This window comes from Mugil cephalus, chromosome 12 (assembly GCF_022458985.1).
Source record: "Mugil cephalus isolate CIBA_MC_2020 chromosome 12, CIBA_Mcephalus_1.1, whole genome shotgun sequence".
NCBI classification, from domain to species: domain Eukaryota; kingdom Metazoa; phylum Chordata; class Actinopteri; order Mugiliformes; family Mugilidae; genus Mugil; species Mugil cephalus.
Window position 1 is genome coordinate 16,635,974 of NC_061781.1, and position 23,343 is coordinate 16,659,316.

Genomic DNA, 23,343 nt, shown 5'->3' on the forward strand with positions numbered 1-23,343 from the left:
AGAGCAGTCTAAGACAGAATTTTCCTAGGGGGGAAAAGAAAAAACAAAAAAAAACATTTCCGTCATTTCCATCAGTTATTTGATGATTTATTGCAGTTCGCATCCAAAACTCATTTGTTCAGTTCAGGCTTCAATAAATACATGTTCATCAAGACCCCTGGACAGAAGACAGTCTTCATTAGTAGTACTTTTAGCAGTATGGATGGTACTGTTTTTTATGTACAACTATTCCTTGGTGCCCAATCTCACTGGTCATAAATCAGAAGGTTTGTGAGTGAGTTATATCCGCTCCTCTCTGATTTAAGTCAGAATAATGTTGTACTGTGTACAGCTGATGTCTGTGTCGACCTGTCTGATGTCCTTCATCAGTCCTCAACCTAACGTTTTGTTACTATACACAACTGCGGCCTCTTTGAGCTCATTATATCTGTCTTTGCCATTTTAACTGTAGTCTTTAATATATTAGGTTCTAAGGCAATCCCTACTGGATATATAGTAGTGGATGGTCTTTTTTTTAAATGGTTCTAAGGATGAATACACGTGACCAATCAGAACTATAAATGCATTTTTGCGGGGACTATTTTTTATAGAGGCAGTTCAATGAGACACTGAAACACTGTGTTTCTTGGTTTTCATCAGAGTCAATGTGAGAAGTGAATGTGAGAACAGACAGGACCTGTTCTTTCATCTTAGAGTCACCACACTAAGTATTGGACCTATTTTCACAACCCGCTTCTTCCAAATATTATAAAATGTTCAGAAAGATAAACCAGGGGAAACTGAGCTTAGTTTGAAACTTGTACCTAAAGACCTTTGGATTATTTGATAATTTTATTCTCAGTTTTCTTATTTATTCCCTTTATTTTCCACACGCGTTACGTTGTTCTCATCCAGGCGTTTCTGGCCCAGCACCAACTGCGGCAGCTTTTACTTGTGTTCATACATCTGTGAAATGATCACGAGATGAAAGATTCCTGCTGAATGTTTTTTGTTCCCCGAGCCGAGAACGTTTGACTAACCCTGCGACTAAAAGAGACGTTTCAGCGCGTCCTGTCACCCGCTATAACGCACATTCTTCGCATTCCAGTTAAGTGACACAGATATGATGATACGCACATGCACATGAGTGCACACAGGTGGACGGACCTGACTTTGTGAAAACTCAAATTCGATAAGTGTTGATTTTCAAACCTCTGATTAAAAAGGAAGATTTGAGATGCAGCGTTTGTAAGGCAGAAAAATCTCAATAAGAATCAAACATCACAATCAACAAATTGACGACAAAATATCAAGTAATAACATTGGATACTAAGGTTTGGACAGTCAAATATACTAAATATGCTAAAAAAAATTGGTGTCCCATTTTGTTTCCATTTATTTATCTATTTTTGTACTACACATGGTATTTGTATCCTTCAGTTTCTGATCAAACGGCTCCACAAAACCCTGAAATTTTGATGGAGTTTCACTGGTAACTTTGTCTCAGAAGCCTTGAAAAGAAGCTGTGTCACTTATTGTTCTCAGTGATTCATGAATGTTACAGAAAGAAAGGTCCAAAAATGTGATAATAAAATAATCTTCCATTCAGATTAATTTATATTATTCAAATATTATTTCCCAGACTTCGTTTAGATCTTTAATTGGAATCAATTTAAACCTTCCTACACCAAATAGTATAAATGCTAATGTCCAGTTTTAGTGCACAAGGACATAAACTCTCCTTCATCCCTGCCTGAGCCAGTTGTTAGCCACTGACCTGCCTCTCTGCTCTAATGTTGGACATGGCAGTAAAGCTGGAGGCACATGTAGCTGCTGCTGCTGCTGCTGCTGCTGCTGTTTCATCTACTGTATCAGTATGTATGTGTGAGGAAGTTGCATGCATTGAGCTTGACTGCTCCGCTGTGGACCCGGTGCCCTGGCCGTACAGTGTCCATGTTGGTGTGGGAGCCTGAGGCCTGCTCCCATACATACTCTGGCTTTGTTGATCCTATTGTCTCCTGCGTCACCACACGTCGCCCGGCAAATAAAGGCCGTCTGGCTCCAAGCTTAAATATTGCAGCAAACTAAAAACCAACCATCAGAGCCGATTCATTCACATCTGCTCAGTGGGGCGACAAGGACAGGGCTTTAGGTGGGAAAGAGGGCAGAAAAAAGTTCACTTTTCCCTGCCGGGTGCCAAGAGAACGGGACAGAACTCAACTTTGCCGGAGCCGCAGCTGTGGCAAGTTGCCCATTTGATTACATTTATCTTATATCATACGTTACAGAGGAGGGGGCTTTATGTCATTTATTGATCTCTCTTTAGCTGGTTTTATTTGAGTGGGGGTCTCGAAGCTTTAGAGGGGAAGAGCAGAATATTTTTCATGTTCATTTTTGTTAACATTGACGGTTTATAGAGAGAATAAGCAGCCATCAGTGTAGTTAAACCAACATCTCTCTTAAAATCTGAGATTAATATTTGTTGATAGTTTTTTTTTATTGTTCCTCCAATTATCTGAAACAAAATGGACTTAAACTTTAAGTTTTCATCTTCATAAAAGTGTCAAAACCTTCAAGTTTTCTAACAGAACACATACAGCCGCACAAAATTTTAGGTTAGATGGTTGATTTTTTGTAGAGTTTGTATTTGAGTTTTCCTCTTTCCCCTGCATAGCTTACTTTTGGTCCTATTTTCCCCCTCCCCCTGTCGGCCCTGCCTACCCCACCCTCCCTGTCCGTCTGCACCCTTCGTGTCCCTCCCTACCCCACCCTTCATTCTGCAGTGCTACGGACCGATCATGGGTGACTGGAGCTTTCTGGGTAACATTTTAGAGGAAGTTAACGAGCACTCTACGGTGATCGGCCGGGTGTGGCTCACGGTGCTCTTCATTTTCCGCATCCTCATCCTGGGCACGGCTGCAGAGTTTGTGTGGGGCGATGAGCAGTCTGACTACGTCTGCAACACGCAGCAGCCCGGTTGCGAGAACGTGTGCTACGACGAGGCCTTCCCCATCTCCCACATCCGACTTTGGGTGCTGCAGATCATCTTCGTGTCCACGCCGTCTCTAGTTTACGTGGGCCATGCCGTGCACCACGTCCACATGGAGGAGAAACGCAAGGAGCGTGAGGAGGCAGAGCTCAGCCGGCAGCAGGAGCTGAGCGAGGAGCGTCTCCCTCTGGCACCCGACCAGGGAAGCGTCCGCACTACGAAGGAGACCAGCACGAAAGGCAGCAAGAAGTTCCGGCTTGAGGGCACTCTGCTGAGGACCTACATCTGCCACATCATCTTCAAGACACTGTTTGAAGTGGGCTTTGTGGTGGGTCAGTACTTCCTGTATGGCTTCCGCATCCTGCCGCTGTATAAATGCAGCCGCTGGCCCTGCCCCAACACGGTAGACTGCTTTGTGTCTCGCCCCACCGAGAAGACTGTCTTCATCATCTTCATGTTGGCCGTGGCCTGCGTCTCGCTGTTCCTCAACTTTGTGGAGATCAGTCACTTGGGCCTGAAGAAGATTCGCTTCGTCTTCCGTAAGCCAGCTCCAGCTCCGGCCCCATCCCAAGGCGAGGCGTCAGCCCCACTGCCTCCACAAGGAAAGAGCCTGCACCCCCTGGCTGTTCCCGCTCTGCAGAGAGCGAAAGGTTACAGGTTGCTGGAGGAGGAGAAAGCTCCACCCGTAACTCACCTCTACCCGCTGTCTGAGGCCTGCATGGAGGCCGGCAGAGGGGCCCCGCCCTTCCAGAGCCTGGACGAGAAGGTGGAGGAGGTGCTGCCCATGGAGGACATCTCTAAGGTGTACGACGAGACTCTGCCCTCCTACGCCCAGACCACCGAGACAAGCGGGGTGACTTTACACGAGGAGGAGGAGGTGGAGGAGGAGGCGGCCGAGGAGGTGCAGCCGCCAGAGCCGGAAGCAGAGAAGACGGAGGAGGTCGCGGAGGAGGACGCGCCAGTAGAAGACGTGATCGACGGGGAGGTGGTAACTCCGGTGGAAGCAGGAATGGAGGCCGCGGATACGATAGAAGACACCAGACCGCTGAGCCGACTGAGCAAAGCCAGCAGCAGGGCCAGGTCAGACGATCTCACCGTATGAACCTGTGAGAGAAAAGCACACGTACACCTGCACAAGCAAAAGAGAGAGAGAGCACACACACCTAACTCAAGACAATGCACACTCTTGAACAGGCAGGTCGAAAAACCAATCAACAGGGATAGATTGAAACAAGACAACAAGTTACAAAAAAAAAAATCTGAGTGTTTGTGATAAAAATGAAACATCATAAAAAGTAGAAGTTAAAGACGGGAGGAGTAGGTTTTTTTTTATCAAGTGTGTTCTTATATATAAAAAGAAAATATGGAAAGGACACACACGGGGGGGAGGGAAATGTTTTTACTTGATGAAAATTCATGTTAAACTTTTGGAGACATCTTTTCTATTGAAAGAGTTATAATCATACACAATGGAGGAGTAGACATTTTTACATGGGGTTTGAGTAGCTCGGGGGGAAAAGAGTTATACTATACTTGTGTGTCTGCAGAGCAGTTCTTCTGCAACAGTTAGGCACTGACATTCATTCCCATTCAGGCAGTGACATTCTGCAAATGCAGCATGTGGCTGTAGGCCTTGCGGGGGGTGAAGGCTCTCGCACATATGACAAAGTGCGGGTCCCTTTTCAAGTATATCAGCTCTTTGGAAAAGACGCAGTCCGTTTTCAGGTTGAGAAGAGCCAAACTCCATTTGCACATTCAGACGTTTCGACTCTGTGCAAGGGCTTTAACCCTCATAACACCTCATCTATGCATCCATTTACACGGGATTCTTTCAAGTGAAGAGAGATGTGCATCAATTTCAGAGCATTTCTCTCCTTTTTGTGTTTATATACCAAGTAGCACAGGCAGAGCTGAGTTAGTGAGGGGGGGAAAAAAGGAAAAAAAATAAAAAAAGACCACATGTTGAATGTCTTTTTAAATGTGATTCTGCATCTCTTCATTATTTTAGATTTGCTCTTGTTATGTAGCCTTTAAGAAAGCTGTGTACTGTGATATCAGCCGTCAGTGGAAGAGAGAGCAGGGCTCGCTTCGCCCAATCAGAGAATGAACTATGGTAGCGACCTCAGGCCAAATCCTCTCTTTTCGTGCTGTACAAACAGGCGTCCAGCCGATAAAGATCACGCACCATCAGCACAAAGTATTGTTGGAGGCGAGACAATAAAAGAAACCACGATCATCAATGAAAACAAGCATCCTTGACCAGGCTGTGAAAAAAAAAACCCTTCTGCTTGATTTTATGTGAGTGTAGTCGATCCTTACCACGCATGAAAACACAATAGTTTTAGGCAGGCTTACAAATTCAGAGAGAAACAAACAAGTAGGGTCACTGTACATAACACCCCACGCTCATGCCTGATCATGTACATAATGCGAGGAAATGTATTTCCTAATCTCACAAACCCAACACAGTGGAGGCAGAAAATGGCGATGCAGCAGTACTGTGCATCTACCCGTGCAAAGAGTTTTAATACAAATTACATTAAGCCTTAAAATTTGTTTTATCACAGACCTTCACACGTTCTCTGGCTTTGTTTACTGTTTGATTGCCTGTGCCTTATCTGTAAATGTAAAATCTCAAATGTTGTACAATGTGTAGCAAGTGGTGATATTGCTCTGGGACCTACTGTCTGTAAATGTTTTATTTGCTATTGTTTTTATTTTTTTTATTTGTTACTTTTCTTTCTGTATGTGACCCCGCGGCATGCACACAAACCCACACGCACACACACACACATATAAAACCATGTCTCTGTTATACAGCCAAGATGGTTAAACTATGAGCATCATACGTGCGTTAAGTTGCACGTTGGTGGGCACACTGACACAATGTTTACGCCCAAACGCGCGCCTTCGTGGTACACACACATACACACACACACACACACACACACGCACACACACCTCACAGTGTTGGTTTTGGGGGTATGAACAAACGGTAACTCAGAAAGAAAAGGCAACTTCGACCCCTTTGTGAGCCCCATAATCTCCTCACCTCCCACAATCCACTGCAGCGGAATCTGAGCCTTCGCTGTGTCACCTGAAACACGCGAAAACGTAAAACAATGATGTTATGATCAAGGCACGACGCCGGTCCTTTTGTACATCAACGTGACTGGTAATGTATGACTTTTTTGTATTTTAAACCCGTTGCATTGCCTTTGTGTTTGTAAGAAGACATGATTAATCTTTGGAAAGAAAACAAACAAACGGGGGGAAAAAAAAATATATCCTTTTTACTAACTTGTAGTCTTCTTTGCTGATAGATGTGTGGCAGTATCTTCTCTTGGAATGTGAACCGACACAATAAAAAGTCACAAGTGGTCAAGAAGAGTGTCAGCGTTTTCTCTGCGAAACGGTCACACGCTCACACACAGACACACACAATCATGCAGAGATGGACAAAGTGTTAAACAGAAAAGAACAGACTTTATTTGCACAAGTACAAGAAAGTACAGGAGTTCTAGGAGTGTGAGGTTCCCCGAGTCAACATTTTTTATATAAAACAAAACAAAAATAAAGGTAAAAGGTTAAAAGTTAAACATTTAAACAGCAGCAGAAAAGAAGAAATAAATACTAAATGCACCATATTATTACTTAAAATATAAGAACTTGTGAACATGTGAAAGTATAAAATAAAATATATAAAATATAATCCTCTGTATGTACATAAATGCATGACAGAAACTGATGAAGAAACTTAACACAAACTCGAGCACCACCTTTACATAAAACTTAGGTGTTTGATGCAATTATTTCATTTATTCTTACAGAAGTATATATCATCATTTTCAGGCTTGGGATGGACGAAATATTCAAATATTTTCTCAAGCAGACATGGTAATGCCACTGTGCACAAACACACTTTTAGGAATATTTTTTAGGAGCTCTGTACATGGGCTGTGTCTGAGTAAATGTTATTTGCAAGTTTTAGTACACTCAAGAATAATACTACTTAGCCACTGATTCTGACTTTTGTGATAGAAATGTCAGGGTCTTGGCTTTAAAAAGAGACCAAACCACCATGCATGAACTCTAAAATGTTCAGAACAACACTCAATTTACTTTGGGTATGTCCTTAATTTTTTGCAAAAAGGCTGGAATGAAAAGAGGTTAAAAGGGATTTTGAAATATATTCATATATGCCTGGAGTAACAGAAGTAAAAATTATTCACAGTTGTAACAGTGGCCGCTCTTGTCATAACGGTGACACTACTGGACGGTTAAATTAACAGCGAGCTAAATAGACAGTGTTAAATTTATCCAGGTAGCAATAACACGAGTAACCACTAGATGTCAGCATTACATTTAAAGGCAAAAACAGACATTGTCATGCTACAGCTGTTTAGCGTGGAGCTAATCATATCTTCATATATTTGACCTGCTACTAAATGGTATCTGATAAAAGTAGAAGAGCAAGTGTTTGCGTGATGTCTTGTTCCGCACAACACACACCATGCTGATGTTTAGAGTTTTGCAAAGGACCATGCAAGTTGGGACTCTCACAGTTTCTCACAACACGGGTAATTGCATTACAATCCGACAAGAGGTTTGTGTTCCATCTTTGAAAATGGGAGAAAACTGATGCTTGCACAAGGCGGTCAAGCACAACTGACACGGATGATTAATGCTCCTCAAAGCAGTCCGTGCGTACGGGCTTATTTAGAGAAACATCTCATGCTTAGCGAGGTGTGGTTCAACACTGAAGGCAGTGAGGATTATCTACCACCAAGGGGCAGTATTGTCTCATTTCAATTTATTTTCTACTACCCCCCCTTATCCTCACTAGGGCCTCAGGGATTACTGGGCTAGAGGCTACATCCTGGAGAGATCGCCAGTTTTTTTTTTTTTTGGTTTGTTTTTGTTTGTTTTAAAAGACTGTTTTGGGTAGGGTGTCAGTGTAACGCCTTTACTGCTATGCACGATGAAAAGTCATGTATAAACATTACACCCTTCTGTCGTCCTACGTATTCTACTCTGGAGCACTGAAAGAAAAACAACTATAAAAGCATATAAAAGAAACAGCAGTGTTGCAGCCAAAAAGAAAGAAAGAAAGAAAGAAAGAAAGAAAGAAAGAAAGAAAGAAAGAAAGAAAGAAAGAAAGAAAGAAAGAAAGAAAAAAAATTAGAGTAGATTCCATTTGATGGATGATAATAGAGTGCCAAAAGTATTTCACTATCAGGGGCGTGTTGAAGTAGTCTATCTAAAATTACAGAGTGAGTTTGTATGCATTGCATGTTTGTTTTGCAATCTTTTTCTGTCATTAGCCAGTACCCAGAAAAAACATTCTTCATAGTTACACAGTGTTTTTTGGCCCATGTGTATTAATATCCAGATTCCACGTAGTCTTGCATTAGTTTTGTCAGTAATGATGGATGACCTCACAACCGGCTTGTGACAATGCTGCTATTGTTAAATGCCGCCTCGGAGTCGTTTGATGTGGGGTGACACGATTGCCTTTCTTAAATTCCAATGTAACCTTGAAAATGAAAATGTTTTAATTTTCACACAAGTGTCAGGTTAACAGCCGCAAGTATCAGATACAGGCTTCCTGAAAGCTGTTCACAAGCAGATTTTTTTTTTTTTTTTTTTCTTTTTTCAAAGATGATAATGAAAACTAAGAGAGATAAGATGCAATCAAAGGCCTCTCACACTGCGGATGGGGGTATAAGTTTAACGGTACAATGACAGACAATAAAACGGAGTCCACAAATGCCAAAGGAAAGTCTCACAACCTCTTTTGCAAGCAAACAAACAAAAAAAAAAAAAAAAAAGCATTCACATGGCCACAGACCACCAGTGGCATTTGAGTATTCACTTCCTGTGTGGAAACTAGTTCCGCTGTGTGTATGTGTGGGGGGGGGATCTGGCCAGGTTTAATCTCACTTGAAATGAGTTTCAAAGTTAAAGCCGCTGCATATGTTACATATATGCAACATTTTCTTGTGTAGTTTCTGTTGCCCTCTCCATCACTACAAGTGCAGTTCAGAATTAAGGAACTCAGAACAGAAGTGGTGCTACAGACTAACGGTAAGAGGCTGCGGTTCATGTGTTCACTGGCGTCTTCACGATTCTTGCTGACAGTTCAATTTATGATCTCAGAAGCACCTGTTTGTTAAATTCTAATACATGGTGCTTTGTGCAGACCAGGTCAAATATTTAACCTATGCAAGGTTTTCCTGGTAAATGGAGTAAATACAAAATATAAACCTAGATAAATAAAATGTGTTTCAAATAAATTCGTCTTTGTTTTCAGGATGGGATGGAGCATTTTTCTAGATATTTGAGCATCAACTGGACTTTGACTCTGATTCTGTGCTGCATCTTCCAGCTTCTCTTACCGGCAGGTACGCATCGTCTGACAACGAGTACAAGATACAGAAACAGCTTTTGCTTTCTTTTAGATGATTAGATCAGAACAACTCAGGCTTCGTGTTTCCTTCAGCTTGATGTATGTATCTATGACAGAAGTTTATCTGTTTCTCCTGTTCTTCTTCTCTCTCTATCTTCTCTGTTTCTACCCGGCTGGCCTTCGGCAGATGAGTCCCTCCATATGAACTGGGTTCTGCTCAAGGTTTCTTCCTGTTAAAAGGGAGCTTTTCCTTGCAGCTGTTGCCCTCAGACTGCTCTGGAGGTTTCCGGACATTTTTTTTTGTAGCGTCTTGAGACAGTTTATCTTGTAATTGGCGCTATATAAATAAAACTGATTTGAATCTTGTTACCTAAGTGAAGCTAAGATAAGGTAAGAGGCGGCTGGCGGAAGTTCTAGAAATCTGAAAAAAATAATTATTACACAGGCTAAGATGTTACAAAAAATCCAGGTAAAACACCTTTAGAAGCCGACTCCTGTCTGAGGACTGACCACCAGGTTAGCAGCCAGCTACCAGCTAGCAACCAACAAGAAGACACCAGATACCAGATACAAGCCTAGTCAACGGCAGTATATATAAAAATAGAAAAAGTCAGCAATTCATTTAACTGTAGTGTAGTGTGATGTTGACAACTTGGGTGCAACAATTATATTTTGTATGATTTATTTGTGTTAAATTATTTTCAGAAGGGAACATATCAGAGGTGGCTGGCAGCACGGTGACCTTAACCTGTAACAACAACTCAATCGGCGGACTCAGTCTACTGAAATGGACAATGAATGGAGTTCACCTGTTCAGTTTCACACCACAGGAAAAGCTTTTTGCCACCGAGGAAGCTGTCCGCCTGAACATGAACATGTCTCAGTTAGAGAGCGAACTGTACGCACTCATCATAGAGAAGGCCCAGGTGGATCACAGGGGAAACTACACTTGTGAGACGATCACAAACACCGGAGTCTGGCAACAGAGCTGGCAGCTCATAATTACAGGTGTGTTAATCCTTCCTAAATATCTGCATCAAACACAACTTAAATGCTTCCTGGTGCAAAGAGCAGAGAGCAACAGAATCCTGTGGTTACAGTTCAGCTTATAAGTTTACACTACCAAACTGTATTATATGCAAATTCTCTCATTTTGAATATAATTCTAAATTTATTATGAGGCATCACAGTAGAATGGGACAATTGCCAAAGGCACTGAAGGAAATACTGTTTCGTGTGCATACCCCTGGTTCGATAACTGGACATCAAGTCAGAGTGCAGAATTAACATTTATTGCACCATAAAGCATTTCGGCAGCATAGACAAGGAAGAGGAGAGTTGCACCATAGCTGGTCTGAATGCAAACTTCCGATTATTTTCAATTATTTAAAGCCCAAGTGCCAACTCTGACTCTGACATTGAGGATGTCAGAGTTGGTTCGCCAGCATGGTAAAGATGAGGAGACGAGGAAATAGAGGGTTCTCCACAAAGAATGAAAACAGGATGTGAAGAGTGGATCTCACCCACAGCTTCATTCCTTTCTTTTTTTAGGGCTTTGTTTTTTAGCCTTTCATGGAAAGGACAGTGGAGAGAGACAGAAAATGGGGGGGGGGGGGGGGGGGGGGCAACGACATGCAGGAAAGGTGCAGGATTTGAACCGACAAATTTGTCATAGGTGAAACTGTATCATACATAAAGATAGAAGAACTTTCCATGATGTGACATATAGGTTTCCTTCAGAACAGCAATAGAGCCAAAATTAGCTGCTGAGACCAAAAATGGATTAGTTTCTGCTGTAAAGTTGGACATTTTAACATTTTAACCGACCGAGGACTGACTCACTTTTGGAGTAAAGTACGGTTTTTCCAAAACTGTCTGACCTCAACACATGGGGCGGGTGCTCTACCAACTGAGCTAAACACCGCCCCTCATTTCTTAATATTGTTTATTGCAACATTTAACGTTATTGACAGCTTGCAGCCTACTGCTATAGTTGTGTATAGGAGGCCTTTATTTTCTTGTGTAACTACATTATGCTTTAAAAATGTCATGAGTCACTATCCAGTAAAGACAGAGGTAAGAAAGTTGTTGACTATTTATATCAAGATGCTAATTTAAAACAAATTTGTCGTGGGGGGAAACTAGATCGTCTAAAGACAAGAACTTTCCGTGATGTGACATATAGAGCAGCAATAGAGTAGGAGGAACAAAAATTAGCTGCAGAGACAAAAATGGATTAGTTTCTGCTGTAAAGTTGGACATTTTAACATTTGAACCGACTGAGGACTGACTGACTTTTGGAGTAAAGTACAGTTCTCCTGAAACAGTCTGACTTAATTTCCCAGCCTTGGGTAGTTTCTGTTTCATTTTATCTTGTGCTGTCAAATACTTGCACGCTTCCAAATTTCCTCATTTCTGCACAAACATTAATCAAACCAAGAGTGGATTTTCAGACCTGACGGTAGACACAGAGAACCCAGTCATACAAACGGAACTGAAATATTATGCTTCGGTTGGTTGGTTTGGCTGTGAGGTGCAAAAGTACGTGCACCTCTAGGATTACATTAATGTCAAGGCCAAGTTAGAGTCCATCTGTTCAGGAGTGTTTTCAAACAGTGTTATGAGACCTGAGTCTTGTTCAGTGACCAGTTTTCTTTAAGGAATTTTTCACGGTTTGGTCTTAACAAAACAAGGAGCTTTCTGAAGAGTGGATAGATGAAACCAAAATAGAATAAGAGACTCAAGTCTGGAGATTAACCACTGCATTGCTGATGGCACTGTTCTTGTTTGGGTGTGTCTGCTGCACCTTAGCCAGTACAAATTCAGAATTATACAAGCAATTTCTAAAAGAAAACGTAAGGACTTCTGTCTGAGCTGACTCTCAGAAAAACATCGACCACAAGCACACAAGTCATTCTACAAATGTACAGTAAAAGAAGTACAAAAAAAAAGTTTCCGTTCAACCAAGTCAAAGTCCTGACCTAAATACGACAGCAAGTTGTTCATGTGAGGAAACCAACCAAACACCACCTCAGACCTCAGAAGTTACCTGAGATGTTTAGCTGCTGTTTATTGCTGCACAACGGTGTCACACCAGACATTGAACTGAAGGGTTCTTTAACGTTTGTAGCTCACAGATAAGAACAAATGAATTATGTGAGAATAAGGGTTTGTACATTTATGATCAGAGCTGTACTTGTGCAGTAAAAGTCAGCTCTTGTTTAGCTAGTAATATTATTTCCATGTGAAGCTGGGAAATGTAGGAAATGTTCGATCTGTATTAGCATTCTGCCTTCATGGCAGTGCGGGATATTTCTTCATCTATTAAGCAGATAAAATGTTTGGAGTTTCCAACTCTGGTATTTGTATTTGGAAACCGTTGCTCAGACTTACACCATGAAATCATAGGGGCGGTCACTGCAAGATGGTACAAAAATACCACAACATCTACATCCCAGTCTATTATTAAGACTTTACCAGAGTATATACAGAGGCGTCACCATATGAAGAAAAACATCTGAGCAGTTATGCAAAAGCCTTTCAAAAATGAAACCAAGACTGAATTGCAGCACAGCGATGTGAGGAAAGAAATGTGGACAGCGAGAGGAAATGATTTGCACCATCATGTCGCCAGAAGTGTTCATCTTCAAAGAAAATCGAATTGCTTCCCAGAATAGATGCAGTCAATCAATAAGACAATACTGTGAAAAAAGCTCTTTTGACCAGCTGCAGAAAAGGCCTCACCAAGCTGGCTGTTTCCTTCAAATTAAAGCTGGGTGTCTGTTTGTTAAGACCACATTCTAACTGTAATTACTGGTTTGGTATACAGGGTGGGAATGTTGTTGCATGATGATAATGATCGGCAGTCATTCAGGGTCGAGTATGACTGTCCTTCTTCCTGGTCCTTGTGGGTCTTCAAGTGGGCAAAGAGTCCAATCCTAGACCCCCAAACTTTGGCAGGGATAGGGTTGCTGTGGCCTCCCAGGTCTTAGGGTCTATGTGGCAATTCTTGAGGTTTGTTGTGATGTTGTCCTTAAACCTTTTCTAAAAGAAAACTGGGAGGATAGGACTTGTTTAAGGAGGTGAGACTCAGACATTCGGACCACATGACTAGTCCTCTGAAGCTGGTGCTGGGTGATGATGGCGGAGATGGCAGAGATGTTGTGTTAGACATGGATTGATAGTTTAAGGTGTTACACAGACTTCATTTGTCAAGGGACAAGGTGGCAAGAATGTATCAGGGGCTGATCCTGCCCCAGATGTAAACAGGTGTCAGCCAACATATGTCATATGTTCTCGTCTTGTCAGGGGCTGAAAAAGTTCTGGCCAACATTTTTAGATGTTTCTCATCTATTTCTAAAGAAGACATACAGTCCAGTCCATACTTGGTGTGGCACCAGGGGAAGCACAACTAGGTAATTTGAGGTATAGAATACCTTAAATTAGAGCATCTTTAATTTACTTTGCAGGGGAACACTAAGAGATACTCTTAGGTCTGTCCGCCTTTTATTTCTTATTTTGAGTTTTCATCAGTTCTAACATAATTAAAGGCCACTCCATTTGTGTGTGTTTATTTTTTAAGCAGACTCTGACTCACATAGGTGTTTGTAATGTCTGGTAATAGTATGGTCTGTCTTGTTACTGTTTTGACTGTAGTTCAGACCTGTGCTTGTGGTGTAAGTGTTGAGTCCTACTGTCTTCTTTTATACTTCACACACAGGTGTGTCAGAGTCAGAGTGACACTATGGCGGCGTTGTCTTGGCCATCGCATGGATTCACCGTACAACATCAAATCTTTGAGATCAGGTTCAGCGGAAACACTTGTTAAAGTTACTTCCTCACTACACATTAAATAAAAACACTTTCATTGTAGGAGATTAACAAAATGACAACAGGACATGCCTCACCTTGTGCTTCCTCTGTGAAACAATGACCCTACACATCATGAATGCCAGGCTAATTAAACTACTTGTTAATAGTGACAAGGTATTTTCTCTCCAGATGAACCTGGAAAGTTTCCTGTCCTAATGATTGCTGTGGCGGTTGGTGTTCCTTGCGTGTGTTTCCTGATCTTTGTATTAGTTTTCATCCTTCTCAGAAGACTCTGTCTACAGTAAGTTGAACTTGCCTCCCTTCAATTTGCATTAATGTGACATTGTACTGCTGCAACGTACTCACATCATGCTTGTTTTTCTTATTTTTACTTACAGAAGAAATAATTATCCTCCTGCTGTAATTATGGTAAATACAATAATCATCATCTTGTCTGTTAAGAAGTTTAGATTGTTGAACACTATTGTCGAGCCGTTGCTTTTCAAAGTGACTGATGCATCTTGAGAAACTGAACATTTGAACTTTTTGCTCTGTCTTTCTAGTCCGTCCGACAGCCGGCACAAAGAGAAGATATTTATGAAAACTGCCTTGAAAGTGAGGCGAGGCGGGCTTACCTTCAGAAAACCAGGGTCCGCTAACATGCCGCATTGCATTATGTCTCATAATTTACAATACTACATTTTTCTAACTGCTTTTTTCAAATAATATACTGTATGTAATGACAGCCACAAAGTAGGTTCTTTTCTTCCTGTGGTGGTGTACTCAGCTCAGCTTTTTTTGACTGCTGGACAACCTTCTGTCCCTGCCATTTTATTTTCTCAGTACTTACTCATGTCATCATGTCATCTCAGGACACTTAACATGGTTAGATAAGGCTTTCCAGTACGTCATGGGAATGTCCTACATCCCATGCTTTCCCAGGCCTATCATATTTCATATGACAGGCCTGGTTTGTAGAGCCCTCTGCTCTGAGGAGAGATCAGTTTGACCATGGTGTGCCCCAAGATTGTTGCCACAAAGACATCTTCCTTCCTGTTTCTTTGTGGGAAGACATGTCACACATGAAAGTCAACATAGTTTCAAGGTCACATATGCATCGACAGTAGGCGGCAATAGTGGACAAAGTTGAAAGGTTTCTCAGATAAGAGAGACTGGTGAACGTCTGCAACTTCAAGAAATAACAGGAAGTGAGTTTCTCGCCTTTTTTTTTTTTTTTTTTTTTTTTTTTACTTTTGCTGAATTCATTCATTTAAGTACCACTCTGAACTAAACCTGTTAGTGCAGCTTTACACTCTTGTGGAAAAATTTGTAGACAGAGAGCAACAGTGATAAAAATAGTTTAGAGAATGAAAACTTAAGACTGGAAGCAGCATTTAAAAAAAAAAAAAACACTGAGCGGGCATTCATTATATATATGTACGGTATACGTATGTGTGAACTGTGGTAAATGCTGAAGTCCTAATATAATCTAACCAGGAAAACCACATTTAGAGTGCAAATATCTGACGACTTTTATCTTCAACTTTATACTTCTTTGGAAAGTGAACACATAAACCATGATGCCCACATGAAATCACATTTAATATCAATAGTTTTTACGCAATATATGTTGCAAAAAAACATTCGATATGAAATGTGCATGTGACTGTTTTATAGGTTTTAGAAGTGGTCTTTTGGGAGTTTGTCAGTTCCTGAGCTATTTAAAAGCTATGAGTAAGAATGCCCCTCCTGCTCCGTCTCTTCTTTATGCAGCTCTGTTTTGCCTCTCAGCTTGATCATGTATGGGTGGTGCCTGACTATTTAAACACATAAATCAGAGCACACTGGGGTGGTTTGGATGGGATCATCCTCTTTAGCTCTAACAATTTTGTGAGGACTTTAACGTTAGAATTATTAAGACAGTATCAGCCCGTCTTCATAGAAGGCTCCACTTAGTGTAGTGATATAAATGTAATGACCTGATGTGAAGATACTAGAGAGGCTGGCCTTTGCTCATCTGCGCCCTCTGGTGACCTCACTGCTGGACCCATTTCAGTTCTCCACCAACCCAGCGTTGGAGTGGATGACGCCATCATCTGCCTCCTGCATAGAGCTTTCTGTGATCTGGATCTGGAGAAGGCTGGGAACACTGTGAGAATCATGTTGTTGTTTTTTTATTTCTCAAGTACTTTCAACACCCTACAGCCTGTTCTGCTGAGTGACAAGCTGGTGCACACTAGAGTGAAATACCACCTCATATCATGGACACTAGTGTACGTGATCACAACAGACCACACTGTGTGAGGACACAGGACTGTTGTCTGCAGCAATGGAGCTTTACAAAGAACTGTCCTGGCTCCCATCCCTTTCTGCCTCTACATCATAGACTTCAGACATCAAGCAGCAATCTTCAGAAAGTCTCAGACTTGACTCTGAAATCTCCTAATTACAGGAGATAGGAAAGACTGTTTACATGTCCTTCATTCCCTTGTTTTGAAAACTTGTCTAACAGACCTACATCTACCGCAAATGTATGATTTCTGTTGTATTTCATTGTCTATATTTTTTTACTGTCTTACATGTACTGTCTTGAAATTGTCTACTGCTGCAGTACTGCAAATGTTCCCCCTGTGGGATATGTAAAGGATAGTCTAATCTAATAAATACAATTATGGGAGCACGTTATGAATGAAGTGAACATACAGTAGTGTACTGTAGTGTCTCTATCACTCTACTGAGCCTAAAAGACTGAAAATTTACTTGCCGTGGTGAGTGACTAAAAGGAATTTATGTGCAGAACAAACACTGGAAATACTTGCATGCACCGAGTGTGTCGTTTTTCGACTTTAATCGTAAGGAAAGATACACAAATAAACATGGAGAGATAAAGCAATACATAATAAAGAAAGAGCCACACACATAACATACTGTAAACAATATAAAAATCAACAGATTGTTAATGAATTAATGCTTTAAGATAGGGCTGGACGATATGGCCTAAAATTAATATCACAATATATTGAGCAGTTCACCTCAATAACGATAAATGGACCATAACTACCCCCACCCCTTGCGCAAAATGAAAAAAAAAAAAAATGAAAAAAAAAAATAATAATTCTTCGAATTCAACCACATGATCGTGTTGCAGGTGTTGGAAAAGGTTAGATGTATTGTACTGGCGAGTGACAAGTAGTGCTTTTGCACAACTTACATTTTACGTTTTTCTGAGCAGTATCCTCCTTGTTAAAACCAAAATACTGCCACACGATTGAAAACGCATTTCTCTTTGGAACAAGCTGCTGCTTTCCCTCCTCCTCAACAAAGTCTACCTCCACCGCCTGTGCTGCACCTGCCGCTTCGACGTTTAAATGCTCCTCCATTTCGTCACCGACCCCTCCCCTTCTTGTTACAGATGGAAGGGGTGGTCACATCTACCAACGCTATACTACGTGTGCAGCGTCTTAAAGAGACATGAACACAGCCTACCTACACACAGCCAAAAGATAAAAAACACTTTTTTCTTTTTTTCTTTCTTTTTTTTAAATACCGAATATAGCGACATGGGCAAAATGAATTCGGTTATCGTAAATTTCGGTATCGGTAAATTTTCTATTTATCGCCCAGGCCTACTTTAAGATTAAAATAAGAAATAATAAAAAAAAACAAAAAAAAAAAAAAAACAGCTCACTCATAATATATCACTGCTGCAATAATTAAGAAGAAACAAATTAAACATAGTATAAAACATTGTATGTTGAGGAAAACCTTGGGCATTATGCTATACAAATATAACACAGCAAATACAGCAGTTTTAGTATAAAAATCTAGATTTAAACTTCTAAACCTTTTACCTTTTCCATGGTTGCTTTTTTTAAGCACCTTCATTTATATTGTTTGAACAATTCATTTCATCTGTTATTAAAACAACTTAAGGCACTTTTGTTGCTTGTACTTCATTATTAAACTGTCTATAAAAAGAACACAACACAATGAATGAAGAAAAACGCTAAAAAATGCAATGTTTAAAAACGACTGTTGTGAAGCACTAAAACAATAAAGCAGAATTCAGTAAACCATCCCAAAAAGTAAAAAAGATAAAATATTACATATGTCCCAAAAGCTTATCAGTATATAATGCCAAGATGACCAAAACGATACATACACATACAGCAGCACTCAAGCATTTTGTTGTTACTTTGAAAATGTCAAATTACCAGTGTAACTATAGACTACCAAACGTTAAAGGACCCAGAATACGGAAGGCACAAAAATATGGAGGATGTAGTGTTGGTTGCAATTATAAATTAAGCTTATTTACTCAGTCATATAAAAAAAAACTTCATGTCACTTCCACAGTGTCTTGGTGATGACATCATCATGAAATTTTAAACACACATGCATGGTCCTCAAAAAATGAATCAAGTGTGTTTCAAGTGATGCTTTCATATTTGGGTTTGCACCTGAATTGTCTATCGATTGATATTGATATTGATAGCAACAAACTTTAATGCAGATATTCAGGTCAAAGTTTCACATAATTTAAAGTGGAATTATTATTATTTCTGATAAATTTGTTGGTCCCCTGATTTTTCCTCACGTTCCAGTTAAAGGTTGTGGGTTTATTTTAACTGTATTCATAATTCATCCGGTGTTGTTAATGCCCTAATTGGACGCATGTTCACGCCTATGGTAGTGACTGCACGTTTTAAAATTAGAAGTAGGATGCTGAAATGATCAAATGTTAGCATGTACTGAGATGTGAACACAGACAACATATTAGGATTGTGCGTTAAGATAAAAGCACGGCCTCGGTAAAAGCCCAACGGCCTGTTGTCTCAATTGTCATGGAAAGATGATCTAATCGCATTTGTACCTGGATGTCCATTTCTTTCTCAAAGACAACAATAGCTGCTGTCTCTTTGTTATACCCACATATGACGAGGACAAACTGCTGGAGGGTTTGATTAACACTGTTGTTGTAAAAACACCTGAAGACAGCTGGATGAGAGTAAAATATGCAAGTCAACTGTTTTCAGAAGGTCATCAGCAAGTACTTTGTGTGGTCATACAAATAGATTTGAGGTGTTTGGATAAATAAAAAGATGCCCTGGCAAAATAGACACGCACTAATCGCTCAAAACAATAAAAACCACCAAACAGTGAAGTAAATCACACTGATGATCTCAATACAAGGTCACGTTCTTCTGGGAAACCTATGTACTGGCATTGATGTGGATGATATTTTGACAAGGACCAGCAACAACCAATTTCCCCACCCTGAGCACACCCTCATGGAAACAGCCAGGTGGTGTCCTTTGTCATGTGTGCCAGATGCACACACACCCACTCATGGATATTAATGCTAAAGACAACATGGTTCATCAGATCAGGCCACATCCTCTCGTTGTTCTGTGGTTCACGTCTGATGTGCACATTATATTCCATAGGTCCTCAATAGAGCCCATGGGCTGGGCCCAGGGGCCACCTATTGTACCGTTTTCAGCTCGGAGATACAAGAGAATTAAATGTTATCAAGATGAAATAAAGAACCAGCATCAGTTAGTTCATTTATTTTGACATATTTATTCATATATGTCTGTAATGTCAATATAGCACTACCGGCTGTAGTCTGCGTGCAACATTTTTTCTTTCCGTTCATAAAACGTTAAAATCTGGGACATTTTCGGGGACAGGTCATCCAAAACTGGGACTTAGAAATCCTCAGAAATCGGGGACGTCTAGTCATCTTCACAGGAGGATGAAACTGACTCATTTGCTGGCTCTTGTTGAATTCCAGATTGATGTTGTACTTAAGGTGGTGGGATAAATTTGTTGTGTTGCTATCCTTAGTCATTATCTTTTTTTTTGTAAACCTTGCATATGGGACAAGTATGTTCCACATCCACTTCATGATAACTGAACCAGTTCCATAATAGCGATGGGGAGCCTCGTTTAGCCGTTGGTGACAGGTGGGCACATTTTCATCATGTGTTTAGTATGTATTTTTGTTGTTTTGAACGAAAAGGACGTTTTGTTTTGAATATTATACCATAGTATGGCATGTGGCTTGGCTGACCTCAATAAATGGACTTTTGACCCAATGAAAAATTTCTTAGTTGCCCTTTAAGATTTGTATTTGAATACTATGGTTATATTTCATTATAGGAGAAGTGGAGAGAGGTCAGCATGGGCACCCTGACTGGTCTGCAGCTACGCATACAAAACAAACTGCAATGCACAGTCAGTATGTTTACATGCACGTGAAAAAAAAAAGAATTATTGCCTTAATCAGACTCTTAACTGGAAAACTTAAGTGCATGTAAACACATTACTCTGACTAAAATTTGAGCTCTCCTCATCCGATTAAAACAAGTGTTTAGTGGCAACAGTTTCTATGGCCTCTAACAGACCGACTTGTTTACTTCCTGTCTAATGTATCCCACCCACAGATAGGTGCAATGATCATGAGATAAGAAGAATGTAGTACGTTAGTGAACACTAAGAGAATAATATGTCTACCATAACACACTGATACTGTGTATCACACACACAGCTTGACATCCAAATTAGGGTGAAATAAACGTTTACTTATTTATTTTTTCCCCAATCGATTTATCTATTGATTAGTTTTGCAATTAATGCATCAGTTACTTGCCGGATAGATGATTCATCTTCTGGTTACCTACTAAACTATATCAGAACTTCCCTAATGCAGACTACAGCTACAACTAATACTAAGCAGCAAATTTCTAGAACGTAATAAAGATGTGAAAATGTTGTGTAACTTGAACTCCTAGAAATGCATCTCTATTATCCAAAAGAGGGTCCCCATTCATCCTCACATTAACCTAACATGCATGTCTATGTGAGAAGAAACACTGGTAGAACATAGATACTCCACACAGAAAGACTGCAGCCAGGCAACAGGTTATTAATTATGTAGAACCTTCATGCTGAGATGCAACACTAAAGGAGGCTTCCACCGGCTCAGAGCACAGCACTAATTAAATGTTATGTTGTTTAGTTCTACGAGTCTGTCAGTGCAGAAACGATCTCCTAGCAACTGCACAGGGAAGCAGGACTGCCATGTCAGTGATTACTATCTGCTCGAAAACAACACCAACACCAGGCAATCATCAGCCTATATTCATTGCAACAGTCAGGATAGTCAGAGCTCAGCTACAGCTATGATAGTTTATGAGTAGATACGGATAGCAGATACAGTTTATGAGTAGTTTAAAGCATCCAGGTCTCTGTTTAATGACTTTTGATGTTTCATTTTGTTTAAAGCAAACATTGCACCTGGTGTAAGCCTTTTATGCAAATTTGTGTTATTATGGTACAAAAAAATAATTTAACGTTTGTTATTTATTACTTATGAACATACGGATGCCATCATTCGCATGAGGACACTTCCCATGTCATCATCGAAATATATATATAAACATAAATTAATAATAATAGTGATAATAAATGGTAATAACTCATCATTAGTTTAACCTCCTCCAGGCTTTTATTTGCCATATCAGAGACATTAAAAAGCATAATAAATACGTCTGTGAGGGTTCTCAGTCATCCAGGTCATAGTAATCCAAAAAAGCGTTGAATAAGGTCAGCTGGACTTGTAGAATTTCTTGAAGACGTTTCGCCACTCATCCGAGTAGCTTCTTCAGTTCTGATAAACTAGTGGGAAATTGAGTTTTGAAATAGGAAAAACTCTAGGAAAAACACTAAATAGGAAAAAGACCGAAGCCTCAACATAGAAGTATACAGAAAACCCACGCACACAGACCAACACTTGTTATTTGATTCACACCACCCTCTGGAACACAAACTAGGAGTCACCAAAACCCTCCAGCTCCGAGCACAGACTGTACCCACTAGACAGGAGGGCAAGGACAAGGAGGGACAACACATCAAACAAACCCTCAAAACATGTGGATATCCCAACTGGGTCAAAGGCTCAAAAAGATATCCCAGGAAAGACGGGGAAGAGGAGCACAGCAGAAGGAAGAACATCACCATCCCCTACATAGCTGGAGTATCAGAGAAACTGAGGAGAATTTTTGGTAATCACTGCATCCCAGTTTATTTCAAACCTGGCAACACACTAAGACAGAAACTGGTCCACCCCAAAGACAAAACACCTAGACAAAAACAGAGCAATGTAGTGTACACGGTTCAGTGTAGTGAGGAATGTACAAACTTGTAAATTGGGGAAACAAAACAACCCATCCACAAACGCATGGCCCAACACAGGAGAGCCAGCTCATCAGGGAGTCCACCTCCACCTGAAGGACAAAGGACACTCCTTTGAAGATACCACAACAAAGTCCTGGCCAGAGAGGACAGGTGGTTTGAGAGAGGAGTAAAGGAAGCCATCTATGTCAAAGTGGAAAACACTTCTCTAAACAGAGGAGGTGGACTGAGATTTAATTTACCATCTATTTATAATTCAGTCTTGACTTCTGTCCCCAAGAAGTTTCAACACCTTTCACACGTTGAGCCTCCAGGCTCCCATTGACAATAGCCTCGTTAGAGCTCTATTCATAGGATAAGTTAGCCTAGGCACACAGTTCCCCCCATTCAAGGACAGGTAAGTACCAGCCATTATGGTAATTAGTGACCGCAGTTTCTGGTCAAGCAAGTTTCAGGTAGGTGGTACGCACTGAGTTTATTCCTATTTAAACCTCAGTTTCCCACTAGTTTATCAGAACTGAAGAAGCTACTTGGATGAGTGGTGAAATGTCTTCAAGAAATTCTACAAGTCCAGCTGACTTTATCCAACGCTTTTTTGGACTAATACGTTAAGGGGACGTTAAGCGCCATATGAGGATGCAGGGTCTCAGGAGGTCAGGACGTTTGTCTTTCTTGACAGAGACGGTCGACGTTAGAGCTAAGCTGCAAGACAAAGATTATACATTTTTTTCACACTGACTGTGACAATGAACAAACATAAAGGGCAGGGTGTTGGCTCTGGATTGCGACTGTATGTTGGTTGTTATAATTATAGTTTGTGTCAAAATAGACTCAACTGAAACTGCTAAGTGCTGTGCTCCTACGATATACTGATAAAACAATGTGAAGTTATCTGTGGTAATGTGTGGATGAAACTGCTAAAAGATAATCAGTCATGGTGTAACTGTCACTACAA

General features: G+C 40.6%; 2 protein-coding genes across 2 annotated transcripts; both read left to right on the forward strand.

Moving 5' to 3' along the window:
• Positions 1-1,576: 1,576 nt before the first annotated feature.
• On the forward strand, positions 1,577-6,353 carry gja8a (gap junction protein alpha 8 paralog a). Its single transcript, XM_047601030.1, has 2 exons — positions 1,577-2,221; positions 2,763-6,353. Exon 2 carries the CDS (start codon positions 2,778-2,780, stop codon positions 4,068-4,070), a length of 1,293 nt encoding a protein of 430 aa, XP_047456986.1. The 5' UTR covers positions 1,577-2,221; positions 2,763-2,777; the 3' UTR covers positions 4,071-6,353.
• Positions 6,354-6,440: 87 nt separating this feature from the next.
• Positions 6,441-17,851, forward strand: LOC125017651. Its single transcript, XM_047601062.1, has 6 exons — positions 6,441-9,055; positions 9,282-9,372; positions 10,083-10,385; positions 14,379-14,490; positions 14,588-14,618; positions 14,753-17,851. The coding sequence occupies exons 1-6, from the start codon at positions 8,945-8,947 to the stop codon at positions 14,846-14,848; spliced, it is 744 nt and encodes a 247-aa protein (XP_047457018.1). The 5' UTR covers positions 6,441-8,944; the 3' UTR covers positions 14,849-17,851.
• Positions 17,852-23,343: the final 5,492 nt, after the last annotated feature.